This window comes from Pelodiscus sinensis, chromosome 4 (genome assembly GCF_049634645.1).
Source record: "Pelodiscus sinensis isolate JC-2024 chromosome 4, ASM4963464v1, whole genome shotgun sequence".
NCBI lineage: Eukaryota > Metazoa > Chordata > Testudines > Trionychidae > Pelodiscus > Pelodiscus sinensis.
In genome coordinates, this window is record NC_134714.1 from 125,587,590 (window position 1) to 125,603,209 (window position 15,620).

Below are 15,620 nucleotides of genomic sequence, written 5' to 3' on the forward strand. Positions count from 1 at the left end.
AGGGTGCTGGGCGCCATACAGGATCAGGCCTTTTGACCCAGGAAGGAAAGCTGGGCCCTGAGGTGCTGCAGCCACCACCACAGGGTCCCCGCAGGGCCCTTGGGCAACAGCGTTCCTGCAGGTTCCAGGCTCTTGCCACGGGGCCTCGGGCTGTTCTTGCAGGGCTTTGGAGAACTTGGAGCTTTCACCGGCGGCGGGGCTGTCTGCATTTAGCCATTTCACCATCAGCGTCAATGCCACAAGGCCCAGGGTCAGCAGCAGAGGAGCCAGTGACGTGTTCTTCAAACGGAGCCCTGTTGCTAAGGCCGCCTCAGAGCCGGTGGAGGCTGCTGAGCTCTGCAGACGGGGGCCGGACCAGCCTTGCAGAGGTACACACCTCAACCAGAAAGGCTTGGTCACACAAATCTTCCCACGCCACCCCCCTGCCGGCTCGGAGACGTTGACATCACACAGTGTCTGCTCTCCCAACCTAACTCCCAGGCCCTTCTCGGACTCCAGCTGAGTCACTCTGGGTTTGCCTGGCGGGATCCCCTCTGCCTGCCTGTTCCTCTGTCGCAGCTCAATCTGAACGCAGCTTGGGGGGTGGGGGCAGCTGTGCTGGGGGCCCTGCCTGACTCAAGGGGGCCAGCACAGCAGTAATGCCACCTCGCTCGTGTACAGGCATTAGGAACCAAGTGGCAAGCCTTCGCTTGGGCCCAGAAAGGAGCAGCACTTGGCCACGCTGCACTGCGGGGGGTACCCTCCTGGGGAAGGGGTGATAGCAGAGTGATGGGCTGGAACTGTCTCTTCATTTGCCAGCTGGTACATGTTCATATGCAGCTTGTAACACCACCACGTTTCCTCCTGGTCCAGAGCAATGGCCCCCCTGCCCATCCCAAAGAGCTGATCCTCAGCCTGTCCCAAATTCACCGGCACTTCACTTGCCCCTGGCATGGAGTGATGTCCAGCTAATAGGAGCTTTTCCCATGCCCCATAATCAACTGTGCAGAGCAGTGTTTCCAGGCTCCCAGCTGGGTGTGATGCACACATCGCAGTGAGATCTCCTGGCATGGGGTGATGCAAGACGTCAGCCTTTCCCCCGTCTGGTGTCGTATTGTCCCTTTGGCCCCAGGAGCTGTAACACACACCCATTCTGCGCCTGCCCTGGCTCTCAGGTTCCATCTCTAAACATGATAGCTCCCTCTTTGCGGTGTTCAGGCTCCTGTCTGGAGGATCGTTTCCTTTCCTAGTGCATGTTTCATGAGCTGGGATGGGGCCTTCAGACCTTGCAATGCTGTGCATGCAATCAGCTGGCTTCATGTTGCAGGTAACATTACCTGGCTGCAGGCCAGTTTTCCAGTACACCTGAGCCTTCCAACACCTGATCCCCTGCCCTCCACATACACTGCAGAGGGGAAGCTGGCTGGGGGGTGTAGCTTTGCTCAGCGATCCTGCTACATCCCAGAGCTCCTCAGGCAACAGTTCATGCAGAGCCTTGGATTCACACAGGCAGCCCATGATACTAAAGGAACCTGCAAGTGTGTGGGGGGAAAGGGGTTCAAAAGAGAGAGCATCACAGCCTGCCTCATGTTTGTAGTGTGGGCGGGAGTATTTAGAGATGGGTCAGTCCTATTGGCCCCTCCTGCACATACCTGGGCTGGATTCTCCCCTTGCAAGAATTGAGGCTGGTTCCCATGTCCCAAGTGGCCAACCTCCCATGGTCTGATGGATCTCACTGCTGGGAACATTTTCCTGGTTGGCAGCCTACATTTTCCCCTCCTCCCATGACTTCTACTTCCCCCTCCCTTGCTCTCATCCACAGAACTTTCCCATTCCCCCCCCCCCCCCAGGAATCCTTCCCTCCTCCATCAACTTGACATTAGTGAAGCTGTCGCATCTTCCACTACTGCCCTGGCTTAACGAGGCAGGACAGAGTGCACTTCTTCAGTCTCTCCTCAGAAACTAGTCCCTACAGCCCAGCTGGTTCTTTTTGTTAGGCCTGTCTGACCTCCCTTCAGCCTCTGGTGACGTGGGACCCTGAACAGACTTCCCTGTGCTTTTGAGCACATCAGAGCAGCCACACTGTGTCAGATCAAGGGTCTATCTAGCTCAGTGGCCTATCTTCCAACAGTGGCTAATGCCAAGTACCCCAGAGGGAGTGAACAAAACAGAATCATCAAGTATTCCACCCCTCTCACCTTTTCCCAACCTCTGACAGAGGCTAAGGACACCATACCTGCACATCCTATTTAATAGCCAGTGCTGGATCTAGCTTCTGTGAATGTATCTAGCTCTTTTTTGAACTCTGTTACTGACCTGTCCTTCACAACGTCCTCTGGCAAGGAGTTCCACAGGTTGTGCATTGTGTGAAGAAATACTTCCTTTTGTTTGTTTTAAAGCTGCTATTAATTTCATTTGGTGACCTCTAGTTCTTGTGATATGGGACCAAGTAAATGACTTTTCCTTATTTTTCTCTACACCGGTCATGATTTTATAGATTTCTGTCATATTTTCCCTTAGCCTCCTCTTTTCCAAGATGAAAAGTCCCAATCTTATTAATCTCTCACCATATGGCAGCTGTTCCAAACCCTTAATCATTTTGGTTGCCCTTTTCTGAACCTTTTCCAATGCCAAGATATCTTTTTTGAGATAAGGTGACCACATCTGCATGCAGTATTCAAGCTGTGGTCATACTATGGATTTATATAGAACAGGGGCAGGGAACCTTTTTAGGGTCTCCTGACCCACAGAAGAATCAGTCAGGGGCTGCACACAAGTGAGAAGCAAAAAAAAACAAACAAAAAAAACCCCAACACACCCAAGCCCTCACTGACATGGACCCTGCCTGAGAAGGAGAAAGAACAAAAAACAGTACTATGTAGCACTTTAAAGACTAACAAGATGGTTTATTAGGTGATGAGCTTTCGTGGGCCAGACCCACTTCCTCAGATCAAATAGTGGAAGAAAATTGTCACAACCATATATACCAAAGGATCCAATTAAAAAAAATGAAGTGAACACATATGAAAAGGACAAATCAAATTTCAGAACAGAAGGGGGATGGGGGGGAGGTAAATGTCTGTGAGCTAATGATATTAGAGGTGATAATTGGGGAAGCTATCTTTGTAATGGGTAAGATAATTAATGTCTTTGTTTAAACCTAAGTGTAAAGTGTCGAATTTAAGCATGAATGACAGTTTAGAGGATTCTCTTTGAAGTGTGGCCTGAAAAGGTCTTTGAAGCAGGATGCAGGTAATCAAGTCATTGAGACAATGTCCTTTCTGGTTGAAATGGCAAGAAACTGTTTTTTCTTTGTGATCCTGTCTAATATCTGTTTTGTGGGCATTGATGCTTTGGTGAAGTGTCTGAGACGGCTGTCCAACGTACATAGCAGACGGACACTTTCGGCGCATGATAGCATAAATTATATTTATTTCCCTTGCACACCAGAGCCCAGGGGCAGCCCGGCTAGTAGATTTTGTTTGCTCCAGCTCTATGGAGAATGGGGGGAGGGGGAACTGGAGCACCAGTGCAGGCTCCCCAGTACTGGGGGGGAGCCCTGAGCCTCGAGGGCTGAATCCAGGGAAGCAGAGGGCTGCATCAGGTTCCCCGCCCTTGATATAGAAGCAATACATTATTCACTGTCTTAGTCTCAATCCCCTTTTAAATGACTCCTAACTTTCTGTTTGCTTTTTTGACTGCCACTGCTCATTAAGAGGCTATTTTCAGAGAACTATCCACAATGACGCCAAGATATCTCTCTTGAGTAGTTGTAGCTAAATTAGTCCCATAATTTTATACCTAGAGTTGGGATGATGTTCTCCAATGTGCATGAACATTACAAGGACCATAACAGGAAGTCAGACACACTACCCCATTTTACAGGTGGAGAAATGGAGGCACAGACAGACAAGTGTAATGACCCACCCAAAACCTGCACTGATTTTGCTGTCCATTTGTGTCTAATGTGCTGTCCTAATAGCTCTGGATCCCTGTCTTTGCCTTACTGCCTGCTGGGCTTCTCCTTCCTGTTGAATATCTAGCCGTGGGGTTTTATTTCTCCAGCGGGACCAGCTGCTCGCTCCCATGATGGAGCTCCCTGCGCTGCTTGCATTAGCGTGTGAGTGAGCAGCGGTTCTGGGTCTCACTCGGCATGTGCGTGCCTGCGTGAATCCCTCGCATGTTTGTGTGTTCGCCTGCACGCAGCAGGTGCTCCCAGTGAATGACGACACGTTAGGTAACGGCCTGCCCGTTTCACGGCTGTTCAGAGCACCAGCAGCTCCCTAGCATGAAGAGAGCATATGGGTGTGGAGCTGAAACGTATGCTGGTTGTTGATTTCATCGCCGAAGACAGATAGGGCTGTACATAGCTCTGAAAAAAAAATCCCTGTTACCTTTACAACCATCTGGAGTGAGACTCATTCAGAGCCAGCGTTACTCATGACAACGGATATATAAAGGACTGAGGAGGAGTTAGGACCAAAATAACTAGCCTGGGGGGACAGCCACGGAGTGAGTGTGGATAAGGGGAGAACTGTCAAGGACAGAACCAAGGTACACTGTTCAGAGGGTGTAGGGAGGATGCTGAACAGCTGTCAAACACAGCCGTTGCCTGGGGTAAGGGGCCTGCTCCAGGTCCCACTGAGGTCAACAGACAACTGTCCACTGCAGTGTGGTTGGATCAGAGCAGTGCCTCCCACAGCACAGGCTCAGGAGGGGTGTGTGAGCTGCAGATGTGCACCCCTGGACATGTGTATTTCTGACCCGCCCCCATACTTGCCTGCGTGTGATTCAGTGTTTGTACGTGACAGCCCTGTATGGTGTACGTGTGCTACCAGGAAGGACAGGGTTAATTCCCGCCCCACACAGGTAAAGCAGAGACTCACCCAAGCAGGCCAGGAGAAGAGGATTCACCCTTGTTCTAGCCTGCATGTGGGTTTGGGTAATGAATCCTGCAGAGGGGTGCTAGCTGGCGAGGCTGCTCTTTCTCTTTCTTTGGCTTCTTTTGCTGTGTTGAAAATGAAAACGGTTCACAGCCTGAGATGAACAGGGTCTGAGTTACAGAGCAGCTTGGCATCCCCTAGGAAAGCAACGGAAGACTGGGCTCAGAGCTGGAGCAGTCAAGTACCTAAAAGAGTGTTACAAGTGGGGGGTGGGGGAGGGAAATCATTCTCCTTGGCCTCTGATGACAGGACAAGAAGCAATGGGTTTAAATTGCAGCAAGGGAGGTTTAGGTTGGACATTAGGAAAAACATCCTGCCTTCAGGGTGGTTAAACACTGGAATAAATTGCTTAGGGAGGTTGTGGAATCTCCATCTCTGGAGATATTTAAGAGCAGGTTGGATGGACATCTGTCAGGGATGAGCTAGATGGTGCTTGGTCCTGCCGCGAGGGCAGGGGACTGGACTTGACGACCTCTTGAGGTCCCTTCCAGTTCTAGTGTTCTATGGTTCTAAGATCTGGGTTCAGTTCCTGGCTCTGCCTCTGACATATGAGACCTTGGACCAGTCACTGCACATCTATGGGCCTCATTTCCCCATGTGCCAGTGGAGATCATGATCCTTCTTTTGTCCATGTAGACTGGGCGTTCTTCAGGGCAGGGGCCATCTTTCACAGTGCGTCTGTGCAGCACCTAGTATGCTGGAACCTGATCTTGGTCAGTACCTCTAGATGCTGCTGTACCATGAATAATGATCTCTGAGCCTGTGGAGATCAGCCCCTTGGGGACCCAGGTTGGGCACTCAAAAATAACACAGTTCTGAGATTCTGGGGCCCCTAGTTTTGTTACAGGTTGTTTCGTGACTGCACGCTGTGAGTAACACCAGCTGCTCCTGGGCATTTCCTGGATAGCAGCAGTTCTTGCTCCCCAGTCAGTCTGTGTGACAGGGTAAAACCTAGGCAGAGATACCCCTTTCCTCCGCCTGAGCACACAGGCTGTGGGTGTTTGTTCTGGGTGCTGCTCCATTAGTGAGAGTGGTGCAGAATGTTGGGCTGACCCAGGGGAACAAGGAGAGGCAGGGGCTGACCAGATGTAGCCTGGGGCAGTACAGGGGGCTTGAGGGGAGTAAAAGGGGCACGGGGCTGTCTGACCCAGGGCTGTGAAAGCGTGTTGAGTGCCTGCAGAGCGGATCTTACATTTGCCTATCAAACTGAAAACAGCTCCTCCCAGCCTGAATTCTCATCTCTCCGGTGTGTTCCTGCTAGTGACAGGGGTGGGAAATGGACCACAGGCCGTTATAGCTCATCTAAGATGTTCTGCTTGTGTGCTCGTCCCACTGTTAGCACTGAGGTGTGGTGCAATGAGATGTGATGGGACTTGGCGTCTGCACCCCCATAACCAGAACCCATGGCCCTCGCTTGCCCCGTCTGTAGCTGCAGCACAGGAACAAATCGATGACCTGTGTGCACTCTCTCTGTACTTGAGTACCACTCCCCTCCCCCCTGCATCAGCTGAGATCCTTAGTACAGGCTCCATCTTTAGTCTGGCAAACTCCTGTTGACATCCATGGGAATTTTGCCTGTGCAAGATAACCCACATGCACTCTATGGGAGACTGTCATTTGGATCTCTGCCACTGGAGGGCTGTATGAGTCTAATGCTTCCCAGGGAAGGTCTTCTGGATAACACGGCTGGGTTGAAGAGGGAACTGAGGCAGGGTTCCCTTATGGGAATGGCTGGGTACAGAATGCGGAACTGAAGTGTAAGCGGCAATAAGAGACACACAGCTGCTGATCAGTAACTTCAGCCCAATTCTTCTTTTGTCTTGGTGAGATAAAATGTGCAAAAAGGAGAGGTAGGAATTGGGATCTGTGGTGTTGGTTCCACCCAGGATGCTCATCTGTGACAGCGGGGTCTCCATGTGGTACGTCAGAGCCCACCGGCGGGGGTGGGGGTTAAGCTATTTCTCTATCCTGAGAATGAGGCAGGGGCTGGTGGGAGTGGTGGGAGCAGATCTAGAGGGGGTGGCTGTCTTCTCCTGTAAAAGATTGGGAGCCCAATGCCACCCACAGGGAGAAGGAGAGGAAAAGGGGAGGAGAACAGACAAGAGGCTCTCGTTCTGAACCAAAGTAGCTGAACTGTGCTGAGGAGGAGAAAAGGTAACTTCTGGAGGAGAGGAGATTTAGGATGGTCAAAAGATGAGGAGATGCAAGAGTTTCCATGAGCAGAACCTAGGTACAGAAAAGGAGACGAGACTTGATAATTTAAAAGACACTTGATATGAGCGAGGCAAGCAGAGGACAGTGGTTGGGGACATTAGTGTAAGAAGAATAGGTACCTGGGGCAGAAGAGAATTGAGGACGGAAAGGAATGCGCTGAGGGAAGGACCAGACGCTCAGCTGCACGTTAGCATAAATCCATGAACTATGGGCCCCAGCCAAGCATCTGGCCCATCCTCTCCAGCAGAGCCACCAGTTCTAGAAACAGGTATTGACACAGCCCTTTGAGGCATGTTCAGAATGGAGTGGACACAAGGGTCAGTGCAGGGCACTCTGAGCCCTGTGGCTCACAAGGGATAAGCACAACTGAGTCTCTGAAAGAAACCAGTCTGGGCGAGGCTGCAGTTAAGACTGTCCCTTAACAGGCACATACATGCTTGTTTGCGTGTGCACAGCTATCTGGCATGTGTAAGCCTCTGGATACCACAGTGGTGGCCTGGCCTAGGAACCTACCTAGAACAGAAGTGCATGCACATTTGCATATTTTTGCTGAGAGTATTTAGACCCATATGGCCACAAGTGAACACGCATGAGTTTTCTCTATGTATGTATGATTGGGCATGTAGGTGAATTATGTATCTATGCATGGCATATCTTATGATTATTCAGAAATTCAGTGTGTTTGTGCTGGCATGTGTATGTGCATTCTTTACATGTGCATATTTGTGCACAAATGCTGTCTATGCAGGCATGTTTACTCTGGGTATTTAAGGACACAGGTGAGTGTGTGAATGCAGATATGTTTGGGCATGGAAGTGATTTCCATATTTGTATATGGCATATACTTCATAGATGCAAATTCAGTGCATTTTGTGTTTGCATGTAATTTTCATGTGCATGTGTGTTTTTATGTAAGCATATTTGTGCACAAGTACGGTACACCTGTGTGTATTTGTGTGTGCATATGCCCAGGGACATGGGGTGTTTAGGTGGTGTACAGATCTGCACACTTAAGCACATACAGCAAGTAGCTGTGTGTATGAACGTGCCTCACGATCTTGTTGGAGGACACAGGAGCTCGTGTACACAGCATGTGGCTCTCTCATGGGCTACATTAAGTGAACAGAAGAGGCTATTGAAAAGATGCAGGATTCTCACCACAAATGGGAGAATTTTGTTTTCAATGTGATTTGGTTGAAAATGAATGGAGATGAAATGAGGCGGGAGGGGGGAAAGTAACAGCAGCTGCTGTGACCTCTGGTAACCTCTGGGCTAATGGGCTTCACTCCGCTGGGAGATCAATGCACTCTTGTCAGCACAATTCCTATTCCAGCTTCTCACAGGAGCTCACAACAAACCTACCAGGCTTATGAGTAACCAACAAAAATACACCTCCCTCCCCAAAGAGCTGAGGCACAGGCCTGGTCCATTTTTGGGATCAAAAAGTTCCTACGGGGAGGGGGACAAACAGGGTTTACTATTTATTTGATCACCAGCCATGTGCTCATTGTGGTACAAGATACAGCTATGACAGGCGTGGGAAAACTACAGCCTATAGGCCACATCTGGCCCAATCGGATTTTATTCATCTAGCTCTCAGGCTTCCACTGGGGAGTGCAGTCGAAGGCTTGCCCCATTCCACCTGCTACTCCAGAAGCAGTGCTGGAGGCTAGAGAGCATCTGGAACATCTGGCATGGAGATGTCCATTTTTCCAGGGCTCCTCTACTGATTAGAGCCCCTGGGTCCAGTGGCTAATCTGGCAAATCTGCCACTGGGGGAGGGAAGGTGGGGTCAAGCCAGTGAGCATTGATGGCTGGACCATTTTGCCTACTCAGATGTGGCCTTCACACTAAAAAGTTCACTCTCCCCTGAGCTATAGAAGACAGTTCCACCCCTGAGTTGGTATCCTGGTGCCAAAGTGCCATAGGATCAACTGATAAAGGAGTGCCTCTCCTGATCAAAGGAACGTCCAGGGAACCAGCTCAATCCAACCCAGAAAAGCTGTTTGGGAGAACCTTGCCTAAGCACCAGCTGCATCCAACCCATGTGAGCTGGTTGGGAGGCTCTGCCTCCATGCCAGGCTGGTTGAGTGTATGGTTGGGGGCTTGGAGGGAGGACCTTTGTTGTGTTTGTGAGGAAGAATGATTTTGTACGTGCCCAGGAAAGCTGGCTGGTGGTTGCTGGTTGGATGTGAGCATGGGGGGTGGATTAGGTGGAAGTGTCATTGTAGCTGGAGTGGGGATTGTGTGGTAGTTGTGGGAGGGAAGGCGAGTCTCAGTGTAGCTGGAAAGGGAAATGTACGGACAGATTGCCAGATGGCTCCAACAAAAATACCAGACATGCTTGATGTTACATCACAATCTGGTGTGGATGAGGGTTGTTGCGGTGGCTGTAGCTGTGGATGAGGGTTGTTGCGGTGGCTGTAGCTGCAGATAGGGGGCTGTGTGCGGTGGCTGTAGCTGTGGATGAGGGTTGTTGCGGTGGCTGTAGCTGCAGATAGGGGGCTTCATGCGGTGGCTGTAGCTGCGGATGAGGGTTGTTGCGGTGGCTGTAGCTGCAGATAGGGGGCTGTGTGTGGTGGCTGTAGCTGCGGATGAGGGTTGTTGCGGTGGCTGTAGCTGCGGATGAGGGTTGTTGCGGTGGCTGTAGCTGCAGATAGGGGGCTGCATGCGGTGGCTGTAGCTGCGGATGAGGGTTGTTGCGGTGGCTGTAGCTGCAGATAGGGGGCTGCGTGCGGTGGCTGTAGCTGCGGATGAGGGTTGTTGCGGTGGCTGTAGCTGCGGATGAGGGTTGTTGCGGTGGCTGTAGCTGCAGTAGGGGGCTGTGTGCGGTGGCTGTAGCTGCGGATGAGGGTTGTTGCGGTGGCTGTAGCTGCAGATAGGGGGCTGCGTGCGGTGGCTGTAGCTGCGGATGAGGGTTGTTGCGGTGGCTGTAGCTGCTGATGAGGGTTGTTGCGGTGGCTGTAGCTGCAGTAGGGGGCTGTGTGTGGTGGCTGTAGCTGCGGATGAGGGTTGTTGCGGTGGCTGTAGCTGCAGATGAGGGTTGTTGCGGTGGCTGTAGCTGCAGTAGGGGGCTGTGTGCGGTGGCTGTAGCTGTGGATGAGGGTTGTTGCGGTCGCTGTAGCTGCAGATGAGGGTTGTTGCGGTGGCTGTAGCTGCAGTAGGGGGTTGTGTGCGGTGGCTGTAGCTGCAGATAGGGGGCTGCATGCGGTGGCTGAAGCTGCGGATGAGGGTTGTTGCGGTGGCTGTAGCTGCAGTAGGGGGCTGTGTGCGGTGGCTGTAGCTGCGGATGAGGGTTGTTGCGGTGGCTGTAGCTGCAGTAGGGGGCTGTGTGCGGTGGCTGTAGCTGTGGATGAGGGTTGTTGCGGTCGCTGTAGCTGCAGATGAGGGTTGTTGCGGTGGCTGTAGCTGCAGTAGGGGGTTGTGTGCGGTGGCTGTAGCTGCAGATAGGGGGCTGCATGCGGTGGCTGTAGCTGCGGATGAGGGTTGTTGCGGTGGCTGTAGCTGCAGTAGGGGGCTGTGTGCGGTGGCTGTAGCTGCGGATGAGGGTTGTTGCGGTGGCTGTAGGTGCGGATGAGGGTTGTTGCGGTGGCTGTAGGTGCGGATGAGGGTTGTTGTGGTGGCTGTAGCTGCAGTAGGGGGCTGTGTGCGGTGGCTGTAGCTGCGGATGAGGGTTGTTGCGGTGGCTGTAGGTGCGGATGAGGGTTGTTGCGGTGGCTGTAGGTGCGGATGAGGGTTGTTGCGGTGGCTGTAGCTGCGGATGAGGGTTGTTGCGGTGGCTGTAGCTGCGGATGAGGGTTGTTGCGGTGGCTGTAGCTGCGGATGAGGGTTGTTGCAGTGGCTGTAGCTGCGGATGAGGGTTGTTGCGGTGGCTGTAGCTGCGGATGAGGGTTGTTGCGGTGGCTGTAGCTGCAGGAGGGGGCTGTGTGCGGTGGCTGTAGCTGGGAGTGCGAGCTGTGCGGACGAGGCTCGTGCGCGCGCGGTGGTGTATTGGGAGCCGGGGCGCTCCCAGTGGCCGCTGGGTGGGGCTGTGCAAGGCGAGGAGCCGGGAGCCCTGCCCGCCCGCTCCGTGCCACGTGCAGCCGGCCCGGGCCCCTGCCCGGCCAGGTCCGCAGCGGCGGCCTGGGGAGTGGGCGTGTCCGCGGGGCGGGGCCTGGGCGCAGCCCGCCCCCGCCGGCCCGAGCGGCTCCGCCATAGGCGGGCGGTCCCGCGTGGGGGTTGCCATGGCGACGAGTCGCTAGGCGCCGGGTGTGTGGGAGCCGAGCTCAGACCGAGCCGGGAGCCCCGGAGCGAGAGGCCGGGAGGCGCCGGGGGCCGCGCAGCGCCAGGGCCGCTCCCGGGGAGGGGCAGGGGTCTCGCCCCGGCAGGGCGGTCCCGGGGGGCTGCTGGGGGGGCTGGTCCCAGCCCCGGAGCCGGGCGCTCAGTCCCAGCCCTGGCGGGGGGGCTCCAGTCCCAGCCCCAGGAGGCAGGGGGGTCCCAGCCCTGAAAGGGGAGGGAGCCCGGGGGGACACGGATCTTAGTCCCAGGAGGCCAGTGGGGGGGCCGCCAGCCTAGCTGGTTGTCATGCCCCCGGTGGGCCACCCCGCTGGAGGCGGTGGCTCCGGCTCTCCCGGCAGCCCTCGGCGATGAGAATGGGCAGCGCAGGGTCCTCGGGCAAGGAGGAGCAGCTGCCCTCGGGTGCGCAGGAGCAGCTGAGCTGCGGGGACCAGACGCTGGAACTGACCGGGCGGCACCTGAAGCGACTGCCAGGCCCAGTGTGCGCCCTGGGCAGCTTGCAGAAGCTCTACATCAGCGGCACGGGCTTGCGGGAGCTGCCCGAGGAGATCGAGGGGCTGCGGGAGCTGCGCATCCTGGCGCTGGACTTCAACAAGCTGGAGGAGGTGCCCGAGGCGCTATGCCGCCTGCCTCGTCTCACCCGCCTCTACCTGGGCAGCAACCGTCTCTTTGGCCTCCCTGCGGAATTTGCCCAGCTCCAGACTCTGCGCTGCTTGTGGATCGAGAACAACTACCTGTACCACTTCCCGCGGGCCTTGCTCCAGATGCCTGCATTACAGTCCTTGCAGATGGGTGACAACCGACTCCGGGCACTGCCGGGCAGCTTGCCACGTATGGCTGGCCTGCGGGGCCTCTGGCTGTATGGGAATCGCTTTGAGGAGTTTCCACAGCCCCTGCTCCGCATGTCCCAGCTCCATATCCTCGACCTTGACCGCAACAAGATCATCGACTTCCCAGACCTAGCCCACCTGAAAGGGTTACGGCTCTTCTCCTATGACCATAATCCAGTTAAAGCACTCCCCAGTGTAGCTGACACTGTCACCCTGGTTGGTGATGGGGCTCAGGAGCTGATGGAGGCCAGGGAGGAACGTCTCCAGAACATCCGGGAACAGGATGAGCAGGAGAATGGCTCAGAAGCCATGCAGGGCACCCTAAGGAATGACTCCTCTCTGCTAGAGGATGCGGAGGGCAGTTTCTCTGCCCTGGAATGCTCCCCAGAAGAGACATGAGCATGGGCATTACAACAACATGGTTGCTGCTCAGAAAATCTGGTGGACATTCGTGGACTGGTGGATCCACTTCTGCACTGCATGGAGTGAGAGTTTGCATGGACCATCTCTGGCTATGGAGGCCACAGTCTCCCAGCTAAGGCCATGGGCAACTACCAGTCCAGGGAGTCACTATCTTCTTGCAAGAGACAGGAAAAGCATGAGTCAAAGCGGTCGCCGTCTCCTTGCTGAGGCCACAGACAGCGAAGGGGATCAGCATCTATATGCAGAAGTGTTGGGCAATCCCTGCACCCCTGAGGCATCCTGCCAAGCCACAGGACACAGGGGTTGGCAGGGGAAATTACCACGCTGTTGTGTAGGATAATCGGATTGGACCAGCTCGGTGGGAGGATGGTCCCTGGTTGAGAAGGGCATTGAAAAGAGTTGGCCTTCTAAGAACAGCCAGCCTGCGGCAGAAGCCTGGGATTGAAGGGACTTTAATGTGACAATCTCTAGCTGCTTGGTTAGGTATCTACGAGTGATCTCTGCTCCTAACCATCCGGCCCATTGCCACGAGACTCAGATGCAAGATAGGAAAAAGCCATGCTGTTTTGTTTGGTTTGGTGTGAAGGGGCTTATCCCCCTTGGACTTCATGCCCTGGAGGGCTACTGGGTTCTAGTATGAACAGAAAAGCTTTTTGCATCCTAGAGATTCCTATTCTGCTACTGGAATTAGACTCAGAGAGAAACATCCCCAAGCAGCTTCTTCCAGCTGTCAGCTTTGAAAAGAAGCTGCTAGGAAAGCCTTGTTTGTGCACAGAGCTCACTCTCTGGCCTGGAAAGGGTTTTTGACTCCACTCTTTGTATGGTGGGAAAAGGAGCCCCGTGCGCTGCTTTGCAGGCTGCCTGGACTTTCCATTCCCTTAAATGGGCACAGAAGCTAAAGCTGGTATGAACTGGGCCACCAGGACTGTGTGCGTCTGGGGCAGTGGGGTGGCAGGAGCAGGACTCTCTCCGACTCCGACTTTCCTTCTGGGGGTGGCAGGCTCGTTCTTCCTCCCCTCTGCGGGCTAGATTTGTACCAAATCTAAGCAATAAAAAGCAGAAAACTAAGCAGATCTGGTGGTGAGAGAAAGCGGCTCCCAGGCTGATTCTCAGGGAGGCTGGTCTGGGAGGAGGAAGTGCCAGGGTGGTTTATTTGGAAAGAGTGTTGTAAACAGAATGATATGTCCTGGGGAAAGGGAACTGGGTTCTCAGGCATCTGTGTTATTTTTAACGTTTTGGGGAATCCTGTTTCCTCTCTCTGTACGTCTCTGAACTGTGCTGTCTTCTCTGCACTCTTCCTCACTGGCCTTCATCCCTCCCCCTGCTGCTGTCATCTGTGACGCCCTCTGCTACTCCTCCCTCACTTGAAGTTAGATCAGTTCTCCTTCCCTCCTTTTCACTTCTCTCTGAGCTCTGTTCACCCTTCCATCCATAACTCTCTCCTAACCTTTCTTCCTCTCCTCCCCGCTACACCTCCCTGGGCTGTGTTCACTCTCTGATCTGTGTTTACTCTCAGCAACTTTATTGGCATGGCAAAGTATACCAGTGTTGGCCAAGTTAATGCACTTCAGTCTCTTTGCTTTGGTTGGGGTTTTAAAAGAGTGACTGGGTTTTATACCAGGTGCTCACTTTTTATTATGGTCTAGTGTGGTTTTGCTGCCTGGGGGCCAGGTAGAATTAAGACATTTCCACTCTTTTTTTTTCCTTTCTCACAGAGTTATGCCATTTTTCTTTTTGGCTTTTCTGCAAGGAGTCTCGCTTTTGCTAATTGCTTGGAAAAGTCTCTTTCTCTTCCTTTGGATCTCACGCAGTGGAATAAATAGTGCTGGTCAGGGTCTGTTTCTCCTGTCACGGTGGGTTTCAAAATTGCCCATCCTTGGGTTTCTTGTGCAATGTGTCCTGGTTTCCATTTTTGTTTTGGGTTCACTGTTTCAATATTTGGGCGAGAGTGCAGCTCTGTTTTATGCATTGCCTTTTAGGATGATAGGAGATCTCTGGTGTGAAGGGATCTAACTATACATACAATATGATCTTGGAGTCACTGTGGGTAGTTCTTTGAAAACATCCACTCAATGCGCACTGGCAGTCAAAAAAGCAAACATAATGTTAAGAATCATTAAAAAAGGGATAGAGAATAAACCCATGGTACTCCCACATCTTGAATGCTGCATTCAGATGTGGTCATCTCATCTCAAAAAAGATATATTGGCACTGGAAAAGGTTCAGAGAAGGGCAACAAAAATGATGAGGGGTTTGGAATGAGTCCCATATGAAGAGAGATTTAAAAAGTCCTGGACTTTTCAGTTTAGAAAAGAGGAGACTAAAGGGGGATATGATAGAGGTCTATAAAATCATGACTGGTGTGGAAAGAGTGAATAAGGAAAAGTTATTTACTTGTTCCCATAACACAAGAACTAGGGGTCACCAAATGAAATTAATAGGTAGCAAGTTTAAAACAAACAAAAAGGAAGTTTTTCTTCGCACAGTGGATGGTCAACCTGTGGAACTCCTTGCCAGAGGATGTTGTGAAGACTAGGACTTTAACAGGATTCAAAAAAAGCTAGATCAATTCACGGAGGTTGGGTCCATCAATGGCTATTAGCCAGGATGGGTAGGAATGGTGTCCTTAACCTCTGTTTGTCTGGAAATGGATGACAGGAGAGGGATCACGCAATGATTGCTTGTTGTGTTCACTCCCTCTGGGGCATCTGGCATTGGCCATTGTTGGCAGACAGGACACTGGGCTAGATGGACCTTTGACCCAGTATAGCCGTTCTTACGATCTAGAGCAACCTACCTGCTTGTGTAGTTGATGAACTCTTGTCAGTAGCCAACATACTTTTCTTCTTAGAGCTTCATCTAGTGTCTGGAAAAAGGTGGGAAAATGCTGCCCATATAAGAGTGCAGGGTGATTTTAGCAGTGTTCATGTCCCTTCAGTGCAGTATGTGGACCAAT

The 15,620-nt window shown here is 52.8% G+C and overlaps 1 protein-coding gene across 1 annotated transcript; it reads left to right on the forward strand.

Moving 5' to 3' along the window:
• Positions 1-11,450: 11,450 nt before the first annotated feature.
• On the forward strand, positions 11,451-13,732 carry LRRC10B (leucine rich repeat containing 10B). The gene has a single exon (XM_075928448.1). It carries the CDS (start codon positions 11,762-11,764, stop codon positions 12,638-12,640), a length of 879 nt encoding a protein of 292 aa, XP_075784563.1. The 5' UTR covers positions 11,451-11,761; the 3' UTR covers positions 12,641-13,732.
• The last annotated feature ends 1,888 nt before the right edge of the window (positions 13,733-15,620 follow it).